The following is a 27,765-nucleotide window of genomic DNA, read 5'->3' as shown; positions in this document are numbered from 1 at the left end:
TCACTCACCATCACTTTCCTACTCATAAGGCCTAGGCCAGTGTTTCTCAACCTTGGCAACTCTAAGATGTGTGGACTTCAACTCCCAGAATTCCCCAGCCAGCATGGCTGGCTGGGGAATTCTGGGAATTGAAGTCCACACGTCTTAAAGTTGCCAAGGTTGAAAAACACTGGCCTAGGAGCTTTTATTTTCTTTCTTCCTCTTTGGGGTCAGCCCATCAGCAGCACAGAGAATTCATTAAAGATTGGTTTCTTATTTACCTGTGGAATGGGACGTTCAAAGACAGCTGGGATCCCTTACATATTATTATTTCTTTGAGTCCCATAATTATTTTGTCAGTGTAGTTTTGTTTTCTTCCGTAGTTTTGTAAGAATGCCATATGAGGAACCAAAAGTAGGGGCTGCCTGTATTTAAGTGAATTAGCAAGGTACTGTTAGGCGTTTCCATTCCAGTACATATTTCAGTTCATATGTACCCCTGATTTTGCTATTTGTCTGTTGGGCCAGAGATCAGAGAAGTATGCATTTGACTGACCACTAGTGATGCCTCCTCCTCTTTAGTGTCTGGATTGACTGCCCGTATTTAGTATAAGTGCGCCTCCCTCCCCTGCAATGTTCTGGACTGCAACTCCCATCAGCCTGATTCCCAATGGACATGGGATTGTGGGAGTTGTGATCCAAAGGATCTGTAGAATACCAGGTTTCCTACCTTTTTTCTGGGATTATATTTTCCCCTTCATCTTCATTAGGAAAATGTCCTTTTGAGGAAGCAGGAATGGTGTCTTTCTTTTAGAAAAAAAATTACAGGGATTGGGGGCTCAGTGGCAGATGTTGCCCCTTCTAAATATTTGTAAACTCTATCCTTTACTATCCACGTATCCCACCCTTTTATCCTCACCTTCTTCCTCCTAGCACCATGGATCTCCCCCTTTTCTGGTGATTTTTTTCATTTTTTTCTAGCCCTCCAAATTTTCACCCTGAAATGCAGGGTTTTATACCAGCTTTTGCACTGTCATCCAAGTAATTTTTGACAACTCCAGAAATTGCTAGAAATCATCCAGAAGCGAAAGGGGCAGTTACAAATTTGTATCATCGAGGGAATGCATTTCATTTAGAAGGAATTGATGCTTCTGCAGAAATGCTTTGGTAACTTATCTAAACAATATATTACCTTCTCCCTGTTGCACAAGGGGTAATCGTATTTCCAACTCTATCATAAAATAACCCTGGGATTCTAGTTGTGAACCCATTACTGTACGCCTTACCCTCTGTACTTCCTTCCTCTTTTTTTTTTTCCTCCTGAAAAGTTCCTTTTCTCACTAGAATTTATGCTAACTCATTTTGGGGCAGTGTTACACTCATTCAGAATTCGTTTGTTTGTTTGTTTGTCAAATTTTGCCACCACCCATCTCCCCCCAGAGGAGGGACTGGATGGCTTACAATAAAAATGAGATTTAAAATACAATAAAACCATAAATACTACATTAAATATAAATAGAAGATAGAATTCTTGCATCCACATTGTTACTATTACTATTTCACATTATAACCTGTCTTTGTTCCTGTAGAATATTCTAGGCTGCTAAGAGTCAAAAATAAAGCAAAGCATAAAACAGTTCACTGGAAAAATACAACGTTATGCAAGTAGTAAGAGTGACTTGGAAATTCTCTCACATCCTTCTGCAACAGGTAATTGAATTAGTCAGAAGCTTCTCCTTTTTAGTGCATAATTCAAATATCAGTTTATAAATCCTTCAGTTTTCTGGTGGCAACATGCTTTAGGAATAAACTACCATGCAAGTTTGTCTAAATACAGAAATTAGTATTGGAAAGTCTGTGTTATACTTCCTTGTTAGAGCTGTCAATGTAAAAAAATTTTCCAGTGCAGTTCCAGAGCTGTGGAAATCTCTCATTTCTTTCTTTCTCGGGATGTAATAGCGTTTTTCTCGGCGTTTTTAAAATCTGTTTTGTTGCTATTTTAATTAATTCTAATTTTGCCTTTGCAATGTCTCAAAAGTTTTCTTCCTCTGTGATTAAGCTTCTGTTGGTTTGGTTTTTTTTTTTTAATACTATTCCCAGGGTGCTTGAGAATTTCTTTCCAATTTCTTTTGTCATTCCTTTAGTGTTGGAGCATACCAAAGGCTTTGGTGCAATTGCTGTTGTCTGTTTGCACAGCTTTCCATCTCTAAAGCCTGCATGGCTGGCTGTTCTCCCAGATCTTAACCACCCTCTCAAACTCCTGGAAGGAGTTTCTTTTGGATATCTCCCCTTGGGACTTAATTACACCATGGGAAGGTATAAACCACCGGAGAAAGAATTCTAAAGCAAAAGAAAGCACATTCACAGACATTCTGGCCACCCCTGTCCAAATAAGAGCTGAGCACACTCCACCTATGGGAATATCAGCAACATTCTCTTCTCCTTTACAAACAAAATCAAAAACACATGTTGTGTAATTAAACTGGGTTAAATCTGGTGCCAAAAAATGCTGGATATGTTTTCTGCACAGCAGAAATTTCAGTGTTTTGAACTGTCTTTTACTGTACTGATTTTTGTATTTGTCTTATTACATTTGTGTTCTGGTTTCCATTGAAAAGCTCACACACAACCCCAGTTTTCGTTTTAATAAATATGATTGCATCTGTTAGTATTTTATAATGGAATAGAAAGAATTAGTAATAGATAATATCCATAATTGAAGTTATTTGGGGTTGATGATGATTGGTGTGTACTTCTCTCATTAAAAGTCCCTTCATTTCTATTTTACTGTTAGTGTAAAAGCAAATATTGTGTGAGATAACAAAAGAAAAAGTCTAAATTTTTAGCTTTCACAGTTTGTCAAGGATTGACTCATATTTTTCACGTTAGCAACAGAAGAGCTTTCTGAAAATAAATGAGGAATAAATGTGTTGGTATATGTCTGCCCTGCCAAAGAGAGTGTGGTGCAAGTCACGTTAATTACATGCATTTGAAATATGCAAATTAGCCATTGTAAATGTCTGGTGATGTTTTCTGAGGCAGCTTTGGGTGCCAAATGAATGCTAATCTGTTAAATTTCTAGGAACTCTTTTATTTATTTATTTATTTATTTAGGGGGTTTATATGGCCGCCCATCCCATATAACGTGCCTCTGGGCGGCATATAAACTTATGAGCAATTAAAACAGCATAGCCAATCTTAAAACACTGAACATGAATCAAAACATGAAAAGCCCTTAATCCCTGGTATTCCAGACAAAAAGACTGAAACTTGGCAAAGATCTATCGTTATCTTTCTGCCTAAATTCTTCGCTACTGAATTTGAGAACAATCTCTCAGCTCTGTTTCCTGCCAAAGATGGGCTTTTCACTTTGTGGAATATTAGGATTGAATTTGTATTCCACCTTTTTCCAGGACCTTAAGGAGACATACATAACATTCCTTTTCACAGTTTTTTTCCTACCACAACCCTTTGAGTGAGGCTGGGAAAATGTGATTGGCCCAAACTCTCTCAGAAAGTTGGCTGGGGATAGACCTCAGTTCTTCCTGGTCCAGATCCAATAACTTAACTGCTAAAGATCTCCAGATGGTTGCAGAACTACGCTTTAAACTATAATGGCAGATTATGGGGCAGGTACATATCAGCTCATTCACAGCATTGCTTTGAGTTCCATGGCTTGTCAATAACCGACTCATATTTTTCACAGCTGTTGCTTCCACTTAGCTGTTCCCCACTATGACAGCTGCTCAGCAGTCCAGGAAAAGCTGACTTTACCATGTCATGCAAACTGGGAACCCTAGTTTATTGCTTCCCTTAGAATCTTAAACAAGAATTATTCTTGGTTTTGATTCCTAGCTTCTTTGAAGCAACAAGATAGAACCTCGGTTTGAATACCAACCTAAGTATCTTTCCTTGGTTTGTTTAGCGAAGGCAGTATTGGGGGAAGGAAAGCAAGGGTTAATAGGCTGCAGGCCCTTCTCCTGGCATTGGCAAGCTGATTCATTCCCTTTTTATTTCTCCCCAGCCTCCCCAGCATCCTGTTCCCGAACATGTGAGTTTGTTTAGCTCTGGTGATTCACAGTGGTTTAGATTTATCTCAGTTTTATGCAAAGCAAAGCTGCAGAAACTGTGTACGAGAGAGTTTCAATGCTCTGTGCCCCCATCCCTGTCCCCTATTCTTCACTAAGAAATTGTTGCTTTCTGGCACTGCGTAAGTTTAGTTCCTGTCCCAGAATTTTTTTTTAAAAAAAGTCTATACAGTTAAAGATTGTACAGTTGACACTCCCAGTGCAAGGGAAGTACATGAGGGAGTTTTCAGGAAAGCAGGACTTAATTTATGAAAAGAAAGGAAGTGTCACCTCAGCAGCTTGGACAAAGAGGGAAAATTTGGAAGGTCCTCAGAGTCTTGGAAATTATACCACCTTTAGCAATGCTGAATTAAACTCTACACTTTGGTACTGAATGCTTTTAGACTCTGGTTTTCTAAATTCCTGTGCGAGAAAGCGTAATAGGGTGGCTACAGGAAGGAAATGTTTAGTATCTAAAATGAGATAGAGGAAAGCTCACATTTCATTCGGAAATTCTGCCTGAATCTCAAATGGATGTGGACTGGCTGTGAATTGGGCTCTTCTCAAGTTTCTGCTGTCCTGTTCTCGAAGTAGTAGATACTGGGGATTTTGGCTGAGAATTTTAGCAAAGCTGAACTCTGGGAAAGCTGTTGGAACTATCAGTGAGATCCCAGGAAGATTTAGAGGCAGCGTGGTATGCTCTTGCTTATATTCTGAATAATCAATACTGACAAAATGTTGGGAGCTGATTTGTATTGGGGGAAGACTGCTTGGGTGAGTGGTCTACTTTTGTGAACAATGTCAGTTGGGAATCCAAGTGATAGCATGGACTGGGCAATAGCATGTTCTAATTTGCCACCAGCTTGTGGAAGATACTTAGCATTGCCTTGCTTTTAACGGTTTGGAATGATGTTGCTGACCAATATGGAATAGGAATGCATCTCAGAGGCCAAGTTGTTGGGAAGGCGAGGGCAGCTGTAGTTGCAAAGCAGCTAGAAACTGCAGGTGATACTTGTGCTATTCACCTGGGTCAAGATTGACCTGATGCCCACAGACTGCTCCCATCAGTAGCACTAGACAGACACAGATCCAAGTGGTGGCATAATATGTAGCTGAATTGCAAACGTACAGATTGTCTTCAAAGTAACTGGTAACGTGTGGCTTGGACTGAGCCAAGGAGACAATTAAGCAAAGGACTGATAAGCCACAAGGTGAACTTAGTCAAACTTCCATCTTTCAGAGAAAGTCTTATATCAGTGGTTTATCTAAAGGCATTTACCCATCCTAAATATTCTTGGGCTTTTATCAGAGCTTGTTTATTCAGTGCCCTCCCCCTAGAGGAAAATTGAAGAAGATCCCTGGCACATAAGGACGATGCCCTTGTGAATCTGGGAAGGTTGAGTCAGTTGACTGCCTGATTTGGGGGTGTGAATTTTATATGGACCTCTCTCTGCTTAAGAATATTGCGGCCTTTATTGGCAAACATACTTGCTATCTAGGTGATGTTTATGTTTACTGCCTTTGGTAGATAAAAACCTGTGACATGCACAATTGTCAGATGCTTTTTATCTAAAGGGCTCACTACATGATGTTACTGTCGGCAGAGCAAGACTTCTGCAGCATTGTCATACGTACTCTCCTTTTTGACTGTGTTTTATTAAGATATTACTAGTCTAAAACCACAGCAAAGTTTATTTGTATTTGTAGCTTTGATTTTTGGGAAGTTAGTTTAGCTGGCAGAATCTTGTATCACTGGGGAAATAAAAGATGTGGAACAAACAGTGCAGCTACTTTGAAGATGGCAGCTTTTCTCTCTACCCCATACTTGCTCCATAGTTAACGCCTGTGGCTATGTTACAACCACACGGTTAGAATTTATTTATTTAATTTGTAAGGCCACCTAAATGGCAATGACTCAAGGTGGTGTGTGATAAATTTTTAAAACTTCACGAAAAACCAGTGCACAGAAATTAAAGACTTTGTGATTAGCTTTCATGGTAAAAATTGTCAAAAGTTACCACTGGTAAAGTATGCAAATATGGAATTATAGCATACTGACCAAGAGGCAATGTAGCGTAATGGTTAAGGTATTGGACTTATCCCAGGAAGACCCGGGTTGACTTTTGTTTTGGGTCCTGGATTTTACTGGGTGACTTCAGCCCAATCGTTGTCTCCAGCAAATGACATAGGCAAGAGGACTTTGGGTTGAAAGGAAATAGTTCATCTATTGTAGTTGTGTTTTGTTGTGTTGTGTTGTGTTGTGTTCTGTTTTGTTTTGTTTCCATATAAAACTCTCCAGAGGTGTTAGAGCTACAGCTCTGAGAATTCTGTTGGATATCTTGGCCAGTTACTTATTGTGGAAAACATCAGGCTAGAAAAGGCTGATCTAGTGAATGTATAGCTTGGATATATTTAAGCTAGAGATTAATATGATCTATCGCTTAAACTCTTGATCATTACACACAACAGCTCTGTAAGTGCCCATGTTAATATTCTGGAGAACCCTTAATAAGCTGTATAATGAAACAGCTATGATTCTCAGGATATAGAATAGACATCAGAGAAGCTGTGAGGCCGAGGAGAGGGGCCTTGAAATTGGCAGTACTAATTCCAAGCCCATCGGATTGCAAGTTTTGAGAACAGCCTCTCTTCCTCCTTGTGCTTCACAGCTAATAGTGCAGAATGCTAGGCTTTCATCAGTGGATTGTTTGATGTCTGCTGTCCCTTGCCAATTATGATTGGTATCAAGCAGAAGCAAGGCAGGCTTATCTAATGAAGAGAAGCAGGAAAATTGCTGATGAGCAGCAGAAAGATCTCAGGAGAGGTTGATTCAGTAGGCCCATGATGTGGCCTTTATCATGGCCAGCTGCCTGCGACTTCTTGGGCTGCTTGACCACCCTGCTGGCTGTACTTTGGCGTGGCTCCGGGCAGAAGAAAATCAAGTAAGTAGATAGCCTTCCATGATAAAGGCAGAGTGGAGCGTGGGTAGCCAGGAGATTCCCTTCCCATTCCTCCTCTGCTGTAGTCAGGCAGGCAGCAATGTCTTGTAACTAGGGCAGCAGCATCTTGGGGCTTGAAAGTAATTGGGCAGCTGGAGATGGGAAGGGAGGGAGAAGAGGTCCAGTAGAAAACAGCAGAGGGGAGACAAGAAAAGTGGCAGGAAGAAGGATGAAGAGAATGCAATTGGGGGTGAATGTTGACGTCAAGAAGCAAGTGGGCACCATCTGATGATGTCGCCTTGCAACAGTTCTCTCCCACCCCCCCTCCACTTTTTATTTTTGAGCAGGAAGGGATTTCCCTAACACTTGACCTCCTCTCCCCACAAACAAATCAAATTAAGGCTCTTGCCTGCTCATTCTGGGGCATGAGTGGAAACGTGCAGCTCTCCAGAAGTTGTGGAACTACAGCGCCTTGTGGCGCCTACCAGTATGGCCAGTGGTGAGGGATGCCTAGAGTTATAGTTCAGCAGCATCTGGGAGGAGGGGGACGAGGCACGCATTGGGCATCCATATCTAGGCAGTTGGTGATCCTGAAGTTTGTTATAAACTTGAAATTTGTCAGACATCAGTAGGAACAGGGTGCAGATGCTGGCTGTTCAGTGCACTTGCAGCGTGAGACAGTCATGACCAGCTGGCCAGCAGTGTAAGCAATACTAAGCTGGGTGGATTTATGGTCTGACTGTGCAGAAGGCAGTTGCCTACCTTTCTACGTTCCATTAGTGCAGTGTTTCTCAACCTTGGCGAGTTTAAGATGGGTGGACTTCAACAGAATTCCCCAGCCAGCAGAGCAGAGCTGGCTGGGGAATTCTGGGAGTTGAAGTCCACCCATCTTAAACTCGCCAAGGTTGAGAAACACTGCACTAGAGAAAAGCACAATTTTGTCTGGTGTTCTTGTATGCATGTAGAATACAAGGGGGCTCAGCAACTGGCAGTCTGTGGGTTAAATCTGCCCAGCTAAGGCAAGCCATTGGACAGTTAATTGCAACCCCTTTATTTTCTGTAAGAGCTGCGGGGAGCGGGGTGGAGTTTGTTTCTTTCCTGCAATTTTTTGCTTCCTCCTCTCTCTGCTGCTCTGAGCGAGCAGAAATAACTGTAGAGTGAAGTTTTATAGGCTGCCATCTTTCATTGGGGAGCACAAATGGGAATTGGGTGTCATTCTTTGCTTTTATTGTTGCTTAATCTGCTAGGTAATTTTCTTTTTTTTTTAATCGATGCATTCAGTGATTGTACACGTTTCATAAACCCAATTTACAAATGTCCAGAGAATATTTCTCTTGAATATTTAAACCAGTGATTCTCCAAATGTGTTCCACGTACCACCTTTGCCTGCAAAGTCCATGTGGTAGTCTGCTTCAGCCCCTTCATATTCGTGGGCCAAAACCTGCTTCTCACTTCAGCTCCCACCTTCCCGCATGGCGAGGGCCCGTTTAGCACCTTATTCCACGCCTGCCCACTTTTCCCGTGAGTTCCACTCTCCAGATCCTTATCCAGAAATAGGCTTACTAGGCAGAAGACTTCCAGACATAACTCAGCTAGATGAGCCTCTTCATTGCAACGAAGTAGACAGGACACCCTGGAGAAGATGCTGATGCTGGGGAGAGTGGAGGGCAAAAGGAAGAGGGGCCGACCAAGGGCAAGGTGGACGGATGATATCCTAGAGGTGACGGACTCGTCCCTGGGGGAGCTGGGGGTGTTGACGACCGACAGGAAGCTCTGGCGTGGGCTGGTCCATGAAGTCACGAAGAGTCAGAAGCGACTGAACGAATAAACAACAACATGTCATCACATAGGCAGAAATAATTTGCCTTTTGCGGTGTAAAAAAGTCAAAATCTGTATGCTCTAGAATTTAAACTCTAGACTTCTTCCTCTCCCCTCTCCAAGTTGGTTATAGCTGGTGGGTTGGCCTGGTGCCTTTGATGTGCTCAAATAAGGGTCCTCTCTAGCCTCAGAACTGCAGGTTGCTGCCTTACCAGATTTAGCACCCGCAAGTCCTAAAATTCTGAATTCCGACAGCAGTGAACAGGTCTCGAGTGCCATTTCTAACTGTGACGATGTGTGAGCTGGGCCAGCAGGACTGTGATCTTGCACAAGCAACCCAGAAGGAAAAGTGCAAACAAGAAATGCAGTGCTGAATAATTTAAACAAAGTGCTGGAGCAACAGTTAACTACTTAAGAACGATAAAAGGGCTCTGCTTATTGGACCAAATAACTACAGTATCTTCCTGTTTTCTCACTGACCAAGCCGATGCCTCTGAAAGCCTCAGAGTGGGATATGGGGACCATAGTTCACCACCACCAGGGCTATTTCCTCTGATTCCAGAGGTGCCAGCTGTGGATTTCTTTTCTTGGGAAAAGCATATGTTTGCAGTTCTTCCATCCTTCCTTGATCTGGCATGTCATGTGCAGCCTATGAGTATAAATAGCAGATTCCCCCCCCCCCCCAAGAAACTCCCTCTGGCAAATAAATGTGTTGAGAAGGGGCCATAGCTCAGTGGGGAAAAAAAATCTGTTTTGCATTCAGAAGATCTTTCTTCTGATCTTTAAGTATCCTGAACAGCGGTTTCTGAAGGATTTTTTTTTAAGGTTTGGGAGATCAGGAGAACAACATAGGCAGGAGCAGTCTGGATGGGGTATGTATGGCAGCCTCGTCTGCTGATGGGAGGAGCAGATCAGGTGAACTTTCTCAGCTGTGACCTGCTGGCCAGAGGGTATGAAGCAGCTAGCTGGATGCCCTTGCAAGACCTTCAGCCTCATACTGAATTGGTATGTTTTTGAGCAACTGTGCCTGGAGAAGAGGGGCCTCTTCATGTTGTTGTTCCAGATTGTCCTTTTCCTGCATCCTTGCAGGAGCCCTTCTGTGGAATTCCACCTGCAATATGCGGAGAGTCAGTTTGGTCTAGTGGTGAAGGTGCTGGGCTAGAATCCAGGAGGTGGTGAGTTCTAGTGCCACCTTGGGCATGAAAGCCAGCTGAGTGACCTTGGGCCAGTCCCCCTCTCTGCCCAAGAGCCAATCAGGCGTGGTATGAGAATACTAGTCCCGCCTTAGGCATGAAAGCCGGCTGGGTGACCTTGGGCCAGTCACTCTCTCTCAGCCCAACCCACCTCACAGGGTTGTTGTTGTGGGGAAAATAGGAGAAGGAAGGAGTATTAGCTGCCTTGAATCATTTATAAAAATGATAAAGGTGGGATAAAAATTAAATAAACAAATAAATACAGGCTGTGCCAGTTGCTCCCCAAAAGAAAGGGAATTGACTTGCTTGTCCACAGCATCTCATCCTGTAGACAGTCTGGCTGCTCCTCCTGTTGTGTTATGAGCCTCGAGACTGATGGAACTGCTCTGCTTTGGAGGGTACATCCTACATCCATTTTCACCAGCTCAGCTACTTCTTTTGAGGATTGGACCACAACTGCTCTGTGCTGCTGTTCCCAGCTAGCCCAGGCACTTCTGACTGAGAATTCTGGAGAATGCAGTCCAGCATATTTGCAGGAACCCAGGTTTAGGGAAATCTGGGATAGATCGCGGCTGCAGAGCTGCTAAGAGGGCTTAATACAAATTTCCTCTCTTCCCAAACTTGCTAGTTGGTTGTAGCCAAGGCCCTGCGGCCCCTGTCTCAGATTGACTCTTTCTTCCAGATAATACTGGTGTGCTTTACAAGGTTTACATGAAGGTGCGTGTGAAAGACTGCAGGCATTTAAATGGTGTTCAGTAAATGCCGTGGGGGGGATTGCTTGGGAGTACTCTGAGTAGAAGAAACTGTTGTGAACAGAAGGATCTTTCCTCTGTGGATGCATTTCCAGAAATATCATCTGCTTTGCTTGATCTCATCTTGTAAGCTGGATGGGAAAACTGTGGCCCTAAGGTGCCACTTAATGTTCACTCCCATCATTGCTAACCATTGCTCTGCTGGCTGGAGTTGCTGGGAGACCGGTGCTAGCTCAAGGGGCCCAGGTACCCCACCCCGGCTGTAAGTAGGGATGATTCTGATGCCTCTCTCCTCCCTGGAGGGACCCTTTTTGCGGTGTCCTCTAATGGCTGCCTCCCTCCTCTCTTTCAGCCACACCCACTCTTCTGGTTCTATGGCCACTGTGCGGGAATGGTCCTGCACCCGCTGTACTTTCCTGAACCCCGTGGGACAGCGCCAATGCTCCATCTGCGAGGCCCCCCGCCAGAAGCCAGACCTCAACCACATCCTGCGCCTCAGCGTGGAGGAGCAGAAATGGGCCTGCGCCCGGTGCACCTTCCGGAACTTTGTGGGCAAAGAGGCCTGTGAGGTGTGCGGCTTCACCCCCGAACCCGGGCCGGGAGGCTCCCCCTTGCCGATTCTCAATGGCGTCCTGCCGAAGCCCTCCGTCTTGGTAGAGCCCAAGGGGAGTTGCAAGGAGGAGATGCCCCAAATGGAGAGCCCCAGTGAGGATTCTGGGGGGAAGAGCCCCGAAGAGGTGGGGCTGGCAGAGGGCTGGGCCTGCCAGCGCTGCACCCTCCACAACACCCCTGTCGCTAACTCCTGCTCGGCCTGCGGGGGGCCCCGCAAGCTCTCCCTGCCCAAGATCCCTCCGGAGGCGCTAGTGGTCCCCGAAATCATCACTCCTGCCGGCTTCCAGATCGCTCCTGCCACTGAGACCCCAGAGGGCCACCCCGCCACCAATCAAGGCACTGCGGTTGCAGAGGAAGAGAGCCAGAAGATGTCTGCCTTCAGCCTTTTCTCCCCCGGCCTCCAAAACAACCCCGTTCCCCGTAGCCGCCGAGAGGTGCCCCCGCAACTCCAGCCGCCTGCCCCCGACGCTTCCCAGCCCGCCTCTCCGCCCACGTCCGTGCAGAAGGCCATTCGCTTCCAGGAGATGATGGCCGCCAAGCGACTGAGCGTGCTGGAGGAGGAGATGGACGTGAGCGTGCCACCCTGGCAGTGCGGCGCCTGCTCCCTCCTCAACACCTCAGGGAGCGAGGCCTGTGAGGCCTGCAGCAGCCAGAAGGGCAGCGACACCATCGATCTGACCGGGGACTCAGTTCGTTTTACGCCCTGCGGCCCCTCCAGCCCAGACTTCACCACCTGGTCCTGTTCCAAGTGCACGCTGAAGAACCCCACGGCGTCTCAGAAGTGCAAGGCCTGTGGTTCCTCCAAGTTGCATGGCTTCCAGGAGCACGGCATGCAGACTGACCCAGCTGCCAAGTGCCCCGAGTGCGGCTCAGACAAGGGCGCATGCGCAGCCTGCAGCTCCAGAGCTCCCTCCGCCCGCAAAGTTGCCCGCCTTTTCCCCTTGCAGCCCCCTGCCACTCCGGAACGATCCGGCCAGTGGTCGTGCCCTGCTTGCACGCTCCTCAACGAGCTCAAGGCCAAGCACTGCCTCGCCTGCCACACCCCTCAAGTCTACATGGCCCAGCGCAAGGGCCTCAAGCCGCTTCGGCGGCGCGAGAGTATGCACGTGGAGAAGCGACGGCAGACAGATGAAGGCGAAGCCAAAGCCCTTTGGGAGAATATTGTGTCCTTCTGTCAAGAGGTGAGTTGTCCTGTGCACCTCTTGTTTGCCAGCAATTGCACCTTGCACACTCAGGCGTTGGTCTTGCAGACACATCCTGTGGCTTGGCTCTCTGTCCTGACGCCAGTTCTCTAGGCTCCCCAGCATAGAAAGGTCCCTTTCACAAGAAAAACCAGGGATGGGATCTGTGGGCCTTCAGTAGGCGGAACAGGTCTTTATCGCTGAGCTCAGGTTGACACAACTGGGTTTGTGTCTCAGTCTCACCTGGTTTGGATCGCCAGTCTCTGCGTGTCCCAGCACTGAATGTTGTCAGCAACAAGAGACATTGTTTGCATTTTTCCTACTACATACTAAGAACTGGTTTCCTCTTGCACCTGATACGAGTGTGGCACCCTGTTTGCACCCCTCCCAGAGTGAATGGGCTCACCATTTAGGGACCTGTTCTTGGGGAGGATTGAGGCTTGTGAGGAGAAGCTTAAGGGGCAAAATGGGTGCCTAAGACACTCACGGTATATCCCCAGACTCCTAGAAGATAATATAGAAAAAGATCTATATTTTTTCTGGTTTGAGGGCTTTCTTAAGGAGAATAATTTGCCTTACATCTTAGCCTCTTAGTCTCCCCCAACAAGAGAAAAGATCCCAAATTTCATCTCCATTCACGTCGCTCACATCGTAACATCGCTGCCACCCCTCCTGCAGGGTGCAGAAAAGTGTGAGGGCTAACGCCTGGCTGAAAGAGACTCCCACCTCTTTTGTTTCAGACACAAAGTGCTTTGGGGACTGTTAATAAAGACCCCAAGTTCCACTTGATAGGCATTTAATGCCTCTGTCCCCCTCCCCACCAGACTTAGCTTTTCAGAGTTAGCATGCCTGCAACTCTTTGACCGCCTTGGGAAAAGTGCCTTCCCAGACTTATTAATGACCGTACAGAAGCTTTAATGATCAAGGGCTGTTTTATTTCTCCAATTGCCTGTGGCAAATGAAGCCACATCAAGCAATGTCTGTAGAGGAAAATATTATCTGTCCAGCTTCAGAGGGAGCTCTGCTCAGGAAGAGCGGGTGGCCTCTGCATGGGCCATTTTCCTTGCTAGCTGAATGACAGAGTTGGCAGATGCCTGCCCCCCGCGTGCCCTTTCCAGGAAGCATTAGGCAGAGCCTTTTTCTAGACACCTTGTGGAGGGGAAAATGGTGGTGCAGCGGGTGCCCTCTTAATGGTGTTCACTTGCGTGGCAGCCATATTTCCAAATTAGAAGCCATCGAAGGCTGTTTAAAGCCCAACCCCTGCTCATTGCAGGAAGCCATATTGAAGCATCCAAGCAGTGGCTGTCCAGCTGCTGTGCACAGCTCCAACCTCCCTTAGGAATTGGGTCTACTGTTAAAGGTCCAAGCATTCAACCAGTATCCTTCTCACTGGATGAGAGAGAACGGGTCTTGAGGTTCCTCTGTGGGTCATCCTTTCAAGTACCTGAAGAATGCTATCATAGACCCCTCGGTGGTCTTTTCTCAAGGTTAAATGTACTCTGATTGCCTTAGGACTCTCCTCAAAAGATCTCGTTTCCAGGCCCCTGATCATCGAAGGTGACTTTCTCTGCACCTCTTCCAGTTTGCATCCTTTGTAAGAGTAGCACCCAGAGATGGGGACAGAGCTATTATTATTCATTTAAAAGACTGCTCAATTTTTAATTTAATTTAATTTAATTGAACAACTTTAATGTAAATTAAAGCATTTCCTATTAAAAGATCTCTCAGAGCAGTTTACAATTAACATACAATTGCAATTTAAAACAGTAGGTTAAAACAGTAAGTCAAAACATATATTAAAACAATGCAAAATAAAACAGTAAGATAAATATCAAAACAGTATCAAAACAAAACAAAGCAGCAGTTTAAAAAAAAACAACAGCATTAACACATTTATTGCAAGTCCCAGGAAGAAAAAAAGTCAACTGTGTTTCAGTAAAGCTCACCAAGTGGTGTTCTAGAAAATCAGAATACTGATATAGAACTGCAGTAAAATTAATACCCAGGAAAATAGCAGCAGAGAGAACACAGTGTAAGAACATCTCGAGCAGTTCAAAACCCCTGCAAAAAAAAATTGATGAAACTCCATGAAAACAATTTACAGTATAGCAGATCAAAATTTGAAAGCCCTTCTGGTCCCCCGTCTCATCCTTATAGCAGATCTTCCGTGTTGTTAATACACAACCATGTTGCAGGTGGGGGAGGTTGGGGGTTGGAATGAGTAGCTTGGCTAAGATCATGCATTGAGCTTACCGCCTCAGGCATTGCAGCCAGGATGTTAGATGGGCTTATTCTGGGGAGTAGAGTACATGTTGGGGTGACCCAACTGGGTGATTTGTTCTTGTTGGGGGTGGGGTGGTTGTTGTTGGGATATTGTTATTTTGTTTTATTGTTATACACCATCTGGACTCACATTTCTATGAGTTTGGCAGTCATGTCTCCATCTCCAACTCCGTCTCTTTACACTGGAGACTTCCCAGTTCAACATTCACCATCTTAGCTAGCTCAGATTTTTGTTTTGTTTTTTTGTTTTGCTGGCTGCAGGGTTAATAGATGTCCCACCAGTTTGCTGGGGGTATATCTTCCCATGATCAGGCTTTGTTGCTGGGGTTCCAGAAGGACCTCCCTACAAAACACGTGTCTCTGCTATAGGGCTGTATGCAGGACCACACACCAGAAAGTGGATGGGTCATAAAAAGCAAGTGGATGGACTTTAAGACAAAATGAAATTTGGTTTAATTTATTGTAATTTAATTGTATTCAGTCAATTTAATTTAAATATGATTACTTCCCAGACTCTTAATAATTCTTTTGTTGTGTCATCTTTGGATTTATACTAAAGCAGCAGTCTTTGGATAGGTTGTTGAATCCACCTGTGGCCCTGAAGCTTCAGACTGCACGGCCCTAGTTTAGCGTTATATATTCACTTTGTTCCCATTACGGCCAGTTTAACAAATCATGGCTAAAAGATCTGTTGGCTTAATAGAATGGATGAACCTTCCCTGGCTATGCCCTGGTTTCACTTGGTAGATGTCAAAGGGCTTTCTCCCAATTACTGTCGTTGTTGCTTTCTTGTTTCTTCTCGGGTAGACAATTAGAGATTCCTTGAGTATGTTGGACTCTAGTTCTCCTAAGTCCCAATCATTGGTCACGTGGTTGGGAATAGGGGGAGCTGGGGTGTCACATATGTCAGCCAGCAGCAGGGCTGTTGTATGTGTAGAATTGAATCCCCATAGAGAATTGCCTTGACTTCTTAAACTTTGTACCTTTAGAACAAGGTCAACTTTGTGGATGACAGCTTTCCCCCCGGTCCCAAGTCAGTTGGCTTTCCTGAAGGAGACAGCGTCCAGCAGCGAGTGAAGCAGTGGCTGAGGCCTCACGAAATCAACTGCAACATCTTCAAAGACCGTTCGGTCAAGTGGTCAGTTTTCCGGACACCCCGACCCTCGGATATCCTGCAGGGGCTCCTAGGAAACTGCTGGTAAGAAACAAAGAGCAAATGGGTCCCTTTCTTGATGTTGCTTCTGCCAAAATGCCACGTTAGTGCCAACTGCAAACCAAGCGGGGAGTGTGTTCTACATCAGGGTTCCTCAACCTTGGCAACTCTAAACTGTGCGGACTTCAACTCCCAGAATTCCGCACAGCTTAGACTTGCCAAGGTTGAGGAACCCTGTTCTACATAATCCTTACTCCTGGATACACAAAGATAAAAGACATGATAGTGGGCCTATCTGCAGCAGGTCAGCTGTTAGCAATATTTGCCAGGACATCCTGTAAAGCAAGGAGCAAGCAATGTTTTTTTATAACCACACATTTTTATAACAAACTAGACAGCCCGTGACCCATCGGGTCATTGTTTCAGAGATACTTCCTTACCAGATTCCTCAATGCCTTCAACAGTGGCAGAGCTTCTAATGTGCTACCTTCACTGGGAAAGTTTTTAAAAATTCTGGAAGATATTCAGAGATGGATCTGCCTTGAAAATAGCCCATGTCGTTCATATTGAACTGTGCAACCCAAACATCAGGAGCTGACCACAGGAAATGTTTTATGACATTCCATATTATATCCCTAAAATGTTTTATAAAATTTGCCAAATTTCAGTTCCACAAGAGTCATGGGCCCTGGATTTTGGACGCATTCTGTAAGTTAGCCCATTTGAGGTATCTTGGTTTAAAAATTGTTGCCCTACAATGCACTGTTTCGCCCAGTTAAAGGTTACAAACAGACAAACAGGAGAGTTTTAGTAGTATATAGATTCTTTGGAAGCCAAGGACTGCAGGGGGAAACCATGATGTGATAATTGCTTTGAAGGAGACCAGGCCTGTTTGTTTCTTTTAAACTAATGATGTGTTCATCTCATTGGAGACTTAAGATTCCTGCTTTCTTAATTTCCCACCAGAAATAGGCAGGAAATTGTGCCATCATTATCCAGTGTCTGGGGCCAGAATTCAGTGGTATGATCTTAGGGGCATCAGGGGTTGTAATAAAAGGGCTACCTGGCTGCATGTGAGCTATAGGCTGGTGGCCCTGCTTTGCCAGGGCATTTGCCCCCTCCAGATAATTTTTGCAGGTGGCAGCCTTGCTCTTTCTCCAAGGTGAAGGAGAGGGTGAGGTCAGAGTGAGATGAGAATGTATGTTGCATCAGGGAAGTGCGGTTGTGGCGCTTTCATCTGTGAGATCCTCTTTCCCAACCACCCTGCTCTCTCCCTTCTATCTCCACTTATTGGCTTCATTTCGCCCCCTCATTTTTGGGTCTGGCATAATCACATTTATCTTGGTGAAGTCCAGTCTCCTTTGAGTCCAGCTCAGGTGCTAGTGACCACATGGACAGAACTGTGTAAAGTAGTTTTGCGCTTGCCCCCTTCCAGGAAGTTTTATCAACTCCCAGACTCCTGGTATTCCCTGGAGGGCTCCCATCCAGGGGCTAACTCATTCTGACCCTGAGGTTTTTCAATCCGGTCAAGGTTGGTCAGGTGCTGCCATCTGATGAACCAGTTCTCTTTTTTAAAACTCAGTTGACTATAGGCAGAGGCTGCCCTCTCGTGTCACTGATGAGACTTGTATGCCATTGTGCTGGTGAAACCTGAAGAATACATCCGTTTTCTCAGGGTGGATATTTTTTTCCACCTGACATTGCATTGAGGCCACTTAATGGTCTTAAGATGAATCACATGACCTGGGCTCAAACTGAAGAGCTTCAAAAGAGGGGACCTATGCTTGTGCTGTTGCTGAAGGTGGAGATTAGCAGAGGTAAAGAGCCTTGCAGCTAGGGAGAGGTACAAAGGGCCTCCGAAGAGTGCCGCTTGTTCAAGGCAGCAGAGACCCAACATCGCTGATTGGGTTGTTCCTTCTGAAATAAGGAAAGCTTAGGAAAGAGACATGACAGGAATTGCTTACACTGCTGGCCAGCTGGTCATGACTGCAAAAGGAACCATGAACCAGACCATTCAAAACAAATTCCTAGGTGGAACCATCTGTTTAGTGCACCCTGTTTCTTAATTTTCAGGGTACATCCACCACACACATTCCCTAGAATTATTATTTTACTCTAGGCTATGTTTGTGGACCTCTAATAAAATAAACAGTGGATCTCCCAAGGCTTGCTACCAAATCCAGATAAATGAGAGGATTTCTATCAAGATATCAAATGTCAAGGGCTAGAGAGAACCTTCTCTTTACAGATGTGTCTGCCAAGGAACCATGCCTCCTCCCACTCCCTGATCCCCCATCCAACTCATGGATTCTGGGTTGTATTGGAAGATGCCAGTGTTTGAGCCAAGTCTGATGAATGGCACCATAAACTGAGGGTGTGCCTCAGAATCACACCCAGCAGTCACACCCATTCCATTGCTTATGCTTTGCGTATTTTGTTCAATTACCTATAGTAATTTTTACATTCTGTAAGTAACCTTAGGAAACTGTTGAAAGGCAGAGTATAAATCAAGCTAATATATAAACAAAAGATAAGCAACCTGATGTCCTTCAGATGTTTTGGGTTACCAATCCTCTTAGTTGCAAGTAACATAGCAAGTGATCAGGTATTGTGGAAATTGAAGGTCTGGACAGAGGTTGCTTACCACTGAAATAAAGGCACATTCTTGCTGCCCTGCAATGATTTTCTAAGAAATTCTAGAATTTCCCAGGGCAGTGGCCTCCAGAAGTGCTTGCACTGCAACTCCCAGAATTCCATGCCTGGCCTTAAAGTAGGAATTGTGGGAGTTAGTGCATCTAGTGGAAAAGACTACTTGATGATATAGTCTGAAAGCCATTTATACTTTGCTTATTAAGAAGTTGGTGGATGTGTTCAGATAGACAAATAAATTCCCAGGATGGGTTGGAGGCTATTGATCTGAATTTCCTCTTGTAGAAAGATGGCGCCAAACCATTCTTGAGATGGAAACCTTTTCAGTTATACCACATTGTGATGAATGTTTAGAATATCATTATGTGCTACTTCTCAGTTTGGTGTAAAATGAACATGCTTGTTTTTATGAAGGACTTCGCATTTTATAAAATGATATTAATGGTCATTCCCATTTTATTGAATTATATTAATGGTAGTTCCATTTTAGAAAATGAGGTTAATCAACTTGGACTGCCCTTTATAATTTTTTTTCAATAGAAGTTCTGAGGACTAGGAGGATCAAGGTGAGATGTAAAGAGCCTGAGACCAGACAGATCTGTTACAATAACAGTGCACAGAGGTCCACTGAGAAACATCCCATTCTCAGTTCTCAGGTGGAAAAGAGACTCCAGGAGTCATTACTGGATGGATGGATGGATGGATGGATGGATGGTTTGGTTGGTCGGTCGGTCGGTCGGTCGGTTGGTTGGTTGGTTGGTTGGTTGGTTGGTTGGTTTTCTGGCCTATTATGGCTTTTCTGGTATCTGATAGAACTAGCTTATTGAAAAGCTGAATCCTTGAATTTCTGCCTGCTAGCATCAAGGCTAATGGTCTCCATGAAACTTGGCAGTAGTACACATTGCTTCCAAATCTGAGTGAGGCCCTGCCTGGTTCTTCCATTCAGAAAAGCTTCAGTACCAAGTAACTGACCTTTTCCAGGATACAATTTGATTTTTTCCTATATTTTTTATTTCATTTGATTTTTGCCCCATCTTACTTGCCCAGTTGGAATAATCAAGGCAGATTACAACATACAAGTAAACAGATAATAATGGACTAAGAACAACACCATTAAGATATAACTACCAATATAAGCAAAACCTAAAAATGTCCCATTGGAAAAAAAAATTAAAATGCCATTGTCTTTTGCATGCCTTGTCCCCCCATGCTTGCGTCGCTCTGATCCAGTCATATTAATTGTATTTCATAAAGGTAATGAAGTATACGTTGCATTAAATCAGATTTAGTTTTTATCCTGGACCCAACCATTTTGGGGCGAGAACCCTCCATGTCATTCAAAGGAGAAATGTGGCCCTTGACCTGAACAAAATCTCTGGCCCTGATCAACGTTCAGGAAGCCACCATTGGATGAATCTTGTAGGTCATATTCTGCTTCTCTCTCTCTCTCTCTCTCTCTCTCTCACACACACACACACACACACACACACACCAACATACGTACTGTGCATTTGCACTTATTTATTCAGCTTGTGCCCTGCCTTTCTGCTCAAGATGGTTAACAAGGTGTAAGAAAACAGAACCCAGGAAGTTGAAAACAGAACTAATATTAAAACCAGTTAACAGTGAAAAGCTTGGCTTTTCCGAAGGCCATGAGTGTGTTCCACAGCCTGGGACTGACACAGAAGAAGGCCCTCCTGGTGATTCAGACCGGGTGGGGGGCTCATGAAAAGGTCTTCCTTTGCAGATCTTAATCTGCAGAGACAGATTTGTACTGTAATAGGAAACGCAGTTCCTCAAACAGTTGTATCAGGAGCACGTAACGTGCTGAGCCGTAATATGGGTTATTTGGGGTATAATGAGCTGGCCCATTGTGGCTAATGATATGTGCAAACATGGCTCACTGGAGGAAACATGGTTTTTGAAAATATATTCTGCCTTAATGGGATGTGTGCACCCAGCCAGGAGCCTTCTCATGAATAATTCCTGTCAGGTAGGCTTCTTCTCCCACAATTAGTGATTTTCATCAGGTGCCCTTCCCTTTTAGGTTCCTAAGCGCTCTGGCAGTGCTGGCAGAGCGGCCTGAGTTGGTGGAAAGGGTCATGATCACGCGGACCATGTGCCCAGAGGGGGCCTACCAAGTCCGGCTATGCAAAGATGGCACCTGGACCACTGTGCTGGTGGATGACATGCTGCCCTGTGATGAGTGTGGCTATCTACTCTTCTCCCAGGTTGGTGCCATGATTGGGGGAGGGGGGCTGTACCAAGGTGGCTCTTGGAGAACAAGGGCAGAGAGATGGCTCTGCTCGGGGTTCTTGGAGAAAACCTCCTGACTTGTTGCACGGGTAGTCAGGAATAGTTGCCCTTTCCAACCTGGGGCTCCCCAAAAGCGTTGGGACTACCAACATGGTTGAGTGGAATTTGAAGGACACCATGCTGGAGAAAACTGGCTTCCAATGGGCAGAGGTCACTTTGCGCTGAGGCTCTGCAGAAGAGCAGCGAATGGAGAATGCGGTTACAGGTGCAGAATTCCACTCCTTGAGTATTTCTGCTTCTGTTTATAAAAAGACATCTTCACTCCTTATGTATATACCATGGTGAGTTTGAAAGAGTGAGAGTGACACCTGATGAAATCTCAGAAGTTGAGGAAAGACTGAGTGCAAACGTTAGGACTCGGGGAACGAGACATCGGGTGCAGAAGTCTGTGGCCAGCTGTGTTCCCAACTCCGTGTCTTGTGTTCTTTTCCCAGGCCCAGAGGAAACAGCTGTGGGTGGCTCTTATTGAGAAGGCCCTGGCCAAACTCCACGGTTCGTACTTTGCCCTCCAAGCGGGGCGCGCTATCGAAGGCCTGGCTACACTCACCGGCGCTCCCTGCGAGAGCTTGATGCTGCAGGTCAGCTCCACTAACCCTCGCGAGGAGGCCATTGACACTGACCTCATCTGGGCCAAAATGCTGAGTTCTAAGGAGGCTGGGTAAGACGAGGCAGACGGGAGGGCTTCCCTTTTAAGGTTTGAGGAGTACAGAGGTCGTATCAGGAGGTGGCCGAGAGCATCCGGCCCCTTTGCCAGTCCTCTCACATTTGGGTGCAGTAGTTCCCCACCAGGACCGGGGTGTGCAAAACGGGCTCTTCCCTTTGGCTGTTCCCTCAAAGGGAAAATGTCCCCAGTCCACCCTTGTGTCATTATGATAACAATTCCACCCCCCCCCCAACCAAATGACAGCAGGGGTATGCCTCTCTGAGCCAATTGGGGGGCTCCTGGGAAAGGAGGAGGAGAAAGTTCCATTGGAACTTGGGGACAAAATGGCAGAGCTAAGGGTGGGACCGAGTGAAATATAGCCTTGGGCTGCTTGCAGGGATGACAAATCCGTGTCTGCCCTGCCAGGCTGGAGTGCCAGGCTCAGTTTCACAGATCTTTTCTAAGCCAAAAGGTGCTGGGAGTGCTCAGGAAGCCCAAGAGGAAAGCAAGTGAGGGAAGCTTGCAGAATTCTTTCCAGCCCTTAAAGGTGGCTCCACTCTAGGTCACATGACCAGGAAGTGGGAGGGGCTTGGAATGGAGAAGGTGATGACATTCCAAGTGTCTGCCTACCATCCTAGGGAATTGCTTGGGGAAATTTGTGGGGGGGGGGGTTCCCCCCCCTCCAGCCCCCAGCCAGATCTGGCCCAGTTTTGAACTCAGCCTTCCTTTTGCTGGCTTTGGTCCCATCAAACCTTTATCCTTTGTTTGGAGAGTTATCACATTGGTAAACAGATGGAGTCCTGGCCCCGTTTACATAATTTGTTTCCATCGTTCCGTTGGGTTGGAAAGAATGAAAAAGAAGGTAGTCATCGGTTCTTTTAAAGTTTGCTAGTGTGGGTGTCTGGGGTATGGACTATTAAATCTGTATTTGGGTCAGTCAAAGTGACTTTGTGATCTTTGTGACTAGGTGACTTTGTGGTCACCCACAAAGCCAGCTGGGTGACCTTGGCCAGTCACTTTCTCTCAGCCCTAGGAAGGAGACAAAGGCAAACCACTTCCGTAAAACCTTGCCAAGAAAACTGCAGGGACTTACACAGGCAGTCCCCAAGAATCAGACACGACTGAGCAGATTTTTAAAAAGTGACTTGTAATGCTGTAGTAGATCACGAGACCTCGGTGGCCATCACATGCGGCATCGTGTGTCAAGTTTTTAGCTGATTACTGCTACCATCTTAACAAGCATGAACTCCTTCTGATCTCTTGTCTCTGAAAAGCTTCTTTGCCTGATTTCTCCACATCCTGTGTTGTTCAGGGCTTAGGAGACAAGCAGGCTAATGTTCTGGTATGCCGGCAACCATAAAAGCTCAAAGCTTCTGGAAAGAGACCGTTACTCCATTCCGTAGCCCAAAAATAGATACACCGTTTTAGCCTGGCTTGAATTTCTGTGCTTTGGTTCTGACTCGGGCACCCCTTGCAAGGACAGCCAGGCTGCTACAAGCCCTGCAGCACCAGAGCGCAAACACTTATTATTATTCAAATTTAATTACTGCCCATCTCCCCCAAAAGAGGGACTCTGGGCGGTTTACAATAAAATCCAACTATAATCCTAAACGTCAAAATCTCATAAAACCCAACACATAACAATTATTATAAAATGCAATGAATACGTATAAAATCCAAGAGGGTATAAAATTTCGAGCTGGTGGGAGGGCCTCTAGGGTGCGAGCCACCCCAAGAATGGCTACCCACTGTCCCACCCCAGGCGAGACGGCAGAACCAAGTCTTCAGGGCCTTCTGGAAGGTCAGGAGTGAGGGGGCCTGCCTCACCTCCAGGGGCAAGATGTTCCAGAGAGCGGGGGCCACTGCAGAGAAGGCCCGTTTCCTGGACCCCGCCAGATGGAATTCTCTTACAGACAGGGTCCGCAACATGTCCTCTCTGATCGGGTGGGGCGGGCCGATGTAATGGGGATGAGACGGTCCCTCAGGTAACCTGGCCCCATGCCATGTAGGGCTTTAAACTTGCTGTGGATGTCTTTGTTGACGTCTGCGCAAGATCTCTTGGCGCTTCCTGCTTTGCTCCGGAGGCTGAGAGAGGCCAAGCAACTTTTGAAAAGGCAGGGGAGACCTGGAAGGAAGGCTGGGATGGGATGATTTGCTCAGTGGGGTTTTGGAAGCAGTGGATGTGAGGAATGGAGCAACCTGGTGGATCCTTCTCCCTTTTTCTCCCTTCCATGGGGCAAAGGGAATGCCCAAAGCTCGAATGGCAGGGGCCGTTTGTTTGTTTGTTTATTTATTCATTTATTTTTCAAATTTTGTCACCGCCCATCTCCCCCGAAAAGATGATGCCCTCTGTGGGCTGTTAATCCAAGGAGCTCCCCTTAAAACCTGGGTGCTCAATTATTACTGGGCAAAGGGCTACATTTGCCTTTGAGTGGCATGCTAGAGCTGCCCCCCCACCCCCAAAAGTGGAGGATGGGAATCAGGGTTTCATTTATGTTTAAACAATTAAGTATTTATGACTACTTCTGAGCCAAGCGTTTTATTATTCCCCCCCCCCCCACATGCATAATGCAATTTGGGAACATTTTTTGGAGGTCTCTAGGGCCACACAAACTTTTAAGAGATACACGTGATGCTGGAGCCATACCACGTGCTCCCCTCCCTTACAAGGACACAGCTTGTCTCTCTTGCTTGGGTTGTGCTTTTTTTCTCAACCTGGCAACATCTGTCTGTGCAGATGAGGGTAGGTACCCTCTGCCACTGGAGCTTGATTGTGTCACCCCAGGTAGTACGAGGGCCAGTTATTAAACTTAGCCACCCAGTTTGCATCATTGAGCTCATTTAATGAAAAGTGACTGACCACAGATTCATACTAGACAAAGGAACTTTTTCGCTCTTGTTTTTTTTTCCCTCTCACAGAAAGATTGTTCAGGAATAGCATCCATTCCCCTATACCAGTTTGAAGTGGGGCAGCCCACCACAGGATTTTACCAACTCCTTTTGCCACTTGTATGGATTAGTCCTAAGAAGCAATCACAATATTTGTTGTGTAACCTTCCAGGGTCGGGGAAGCAGGACATGTCTTCATGATCCTGGTCAGCTTTTTTTTTTCCTTGTAAACCATGAAGAAATTGAAAAATGTAACATATTTCTGGAAAATGTAGATTAATACCTAACTTTCAAATGAGCCTATCAGCTCTGCAAGCCATTCCCTGTTAGTTGATTGCACACAAAGTCAACCAACCAAGGCGAGTGGACTTCAACTCCGAGAATTCTTACCAGTGGCCAAGATGGCTGTGGAATTGTGGGATTTGGAGTCCACACACTTGGAAATTGCCAAGGTTGAGAAACACTGGCCTAGATCTTTGTCCTTTCTCTTTCTCTTTCTTTTCTCATACTGTCCCCACATTTTATTCCCATTCTGTTACTCTTCAGTTTTCTCATGGGAGCATCGTGTGGAGGAGGCAACATGAAGGTGGATGATGCAGCCTACGAAAGTATGGGTCTTCGCCCACGGCATGCATACTCCGTGTTGGATGTGCGGGATGTGCAGGGATGCAGGTAAACAAGGCTGCCCTGGTGATCATGGCCCCTTTGCTCATGGACAGACTGCCTGCTTGCTTTAAAATTAGGGACATGCAGATTGAATTAAATTCGAAACATCCTGTTGGCTGTGAAATAATCTGTTTTGAGTGCAAAATGGGCTGGATTGAGCATTTCGGTTTTCTCTTTCAGAGAGAGCATGTTGTATTCGAGATGGTTATTTCCACCTCAGAGCCCATGTCATACACAAAAAAGGGGTGTTCTAATTTGAGATGGTTCAGTTCAAAATATTTGGCAGGTCGCTATTCAATATAGGGACGGGCATCCTTTTGAGGCTGCACTTAACATATGGGGCTGTGGGAACGGGGGGACCCAGTTAGTGGGCTGTATCTCACATGTGATGCAGACGGGACTTGCAAGATTTGGTTGCTGGCTGCTGTTGTTTCTTCAGCCATGTGAAGCTTTTGAGTGTTTTCAGCCTCCAAACTGGTAGGAAACAACCTAGCTAGTTTTTACCAACTGTGGTCAGAAACTGGCTGAGAGGTGGCCAAAAAGAGACCTGTAGCCGGATGGGTCCTGTTGCCCCTCTTGATTTTAAAATGTTGAATTCCTTGCTGTGTTCAAACTTAAACCTGAGCCATGGTGTACTGAGCACACTGTAATTGCTTGCTGAGTAACTTCTAATCTGGGCAAGCAGATACTGGCTTAGCATTATGTGCAAATCCAAGCATTGCTTGTTCAAAATAACCACCTAGATTGAGAAAAAATTCACCGTTGGGGAACATCTAAAATAAAGAAAGAAAGTTTCTTTCATTCAAGAACGTTGCTTTGAGCCATCTGCGAATATACACAAACTGCCAGATAAATCAATCAATTGCAATAATGTAACATTTCTTAAATCTGGTTGGAGCCTTTTTTTTTTTAACGTACATTCTTACTGATTTATTTCTCATTGGATCCTATGGCAGCAGATGAAATGGCTCTAATACAGCATTTCTCAACCCTGTCAACTCTAAGATGTTTGGACTTCAACTCCCAGAATTCCCCAGCCAGCATGCTGGCTGGGGAATTCTGGGAGTTGAAGTCCACACATCTTAGAGTTGACAGGGTTGAGAAACACTGCTCTTATATATGGGAGGCAGTTGCCCATTCATTCAGTCCTTTGTAAACTCTTCAATCTTTTGTGGAAGGCAGGGCGGCGCCAATCTTTGTAACTCAGTAAAGAGTTTATACCTCACTTTTAGCTCAGCCCAAACCCATCTTTCTCTTTTTTAAAAAAAAAAACTTTCAGACTGCTGCGACTTCGTAATCCCTGGGGCCGCTTCTCTTGGAATGGCAGCTGGTCTGATGAATGGTCCCACTGGCCACCCCACTTGCGTCACGAGCTGATGCCCCACGGGAGCAGTGAGGGGGTCTTCTGGATGGAATATAGTGACTTCATCAGGTATTTCCAACTGGGAGCCAGCTGTGCCCTAGAGCTCTTGAGTTCTTGGAGGTCTGGATTTTCAGGCTGTGGATCTCAGATAAGATCAGAAGGTACAGATGCCTCCCGGGTCCACTGCAACCATCCAACAGCCCATGAAGGTTATACGTTCTTGTTCAGTGTCCATTTTAATATTTACTGAACCCAAGGCTGTCATATTTTTTTTTTACTTTTATTGGCATGATTTGGGGATGTTAAAGATATATCTTTAAGAAGACCACACTAGGTTACAAGGTTGGTTAGATTAAACCACTGATCTTCATAGGTGCTAAAAGGTTATGTTAGAGAGATGATCTCTGGGTGCTTCAATTTCTTTTAGATGAAATAATAGTGGTAAAAGTAGCAATGCCTTGTCCTTCTGCACTCTTGATCCTCTCATTGGCTAGTTTATTTTTATTTATTTATTTGATTGATTGATTGATTTCTATAGCCGCCCATCTCAGCAAGTGACTCTGGGTGGCTTACAACAATAAAAACCATAAAACAGTTACAACTGAAATAGTTACAATACAAAATAAATATACATGGCTGCCAAGTTAACAATGTAAGATGTCAATACAACCAAGAAACGGGACTGTTACCACACTCGGGGCCCCAGGCCCAGGCACAAAGCCAGGTCTTCACAGCCTTAAGAAAGGCCAACAGGGTCGGAGACATCCTAATCTCTGAGGGGGGAATATTCCAGAGGGCAGGCGCTACGGCTGAAAAGGCACGCCTTCTAGTCCCTGCCAACTGACATTCTTTGGCCGACGGGATCTGTAGCATGCCGAATCTACCAGTTTAAAGTGATTTCTAATTCTTTGGAATCAGAAATAACTAGTCCGGGAGAGGAGAGGAGAGGACCGTTATGGGGCTGTGGCTGAAAGAGTTTGTGCTAATCCCTCCTGTACAGGAAATAGCCTGAATTTCTGCCTTATGGGCCTGAGTTTGTTGGAAGCTGCTTTGGGAACTAATGCAGAAGTGGCTAACCTTTCAATAGCCACGGGCCACAGTGAACCTCTCTTGAAGGCCAAGGGCTACAGTGTAGAGCATGCAAGACTATGCCAGGAACCAAGTTTCCCCCCTAAATGCTTATAGGAGGATATAAAAGAATTCCTTGGCTTTTTAAAAAAAGATAGATTGAGCCTTTTATAGGACTTAAACTGAAGTTTGCA

The 27,765-nt window shown here is 45.4% G+C and overlaps 1 protein-coding gene across 4 annotated transcripts in view; it reads left to right on the top strand.

Moving 5' to 3' along the window:
* Window positions 1-27,765, top strand: part of CAPN15 (calpain 15) — a 79,542-nt gene that overhangs the window by 46,370 nt on the left and 5,407 nt on the right. For 3 of the 4 annotated variants that reach the window (XM_063315258.1, XM_063315261.1, XM_063315260.1), the window contains 6 exons: window positions 11,101-12,541; window positions 15,814-16,022; window positions 20,674-20,857; window positions 21,377-21,600; window positions 25,021-25,146; window positions 26,420-26,572. In XM_063315258.1, the coding sequence (XP_063171328.1) occupies window positions 11,101-12,541; window positions 15,814-16,022; window positions 20,674-20,857; window positions 21,377-21,600; window positions 25,021-25,146; window positions 26,420-26,572 (2,337 nt within the window). Of the gene's footprint in view, window positions 1-1,584; window positions 1,689-11,100; window positions 12,542-15,813; window positions 16,023-20,673; window positions 20,858-21,376; window positions 21,601-25,020; window positions 25,147-26,419; window positions 26,573-27,765 lie in introns of those variants that run through there. The other variant, XM_063315262.1, reaches the window with a different exon arrangement.

The sequence above is a fragment of the Candoia aspera genome, chromosome 14 (assembly GCF_035149785.1).
Source record: "Candoia aspera isolate rCanAsp1 chromosome 14, rCanAsp1.hap2, whole genome shotgun sequence".
NCBI classification, from domain to species: Eukaryota; Metazoa; Chordata; class Lepidosauria; order Squamata; family Boidae; genus Candoia; species Candoia aspera.
The sequence above is the reverse complement of the archived record's forward strand: the minus strand, read 5'-3'. Positions and strand labels throughout refer to the sequence as shown.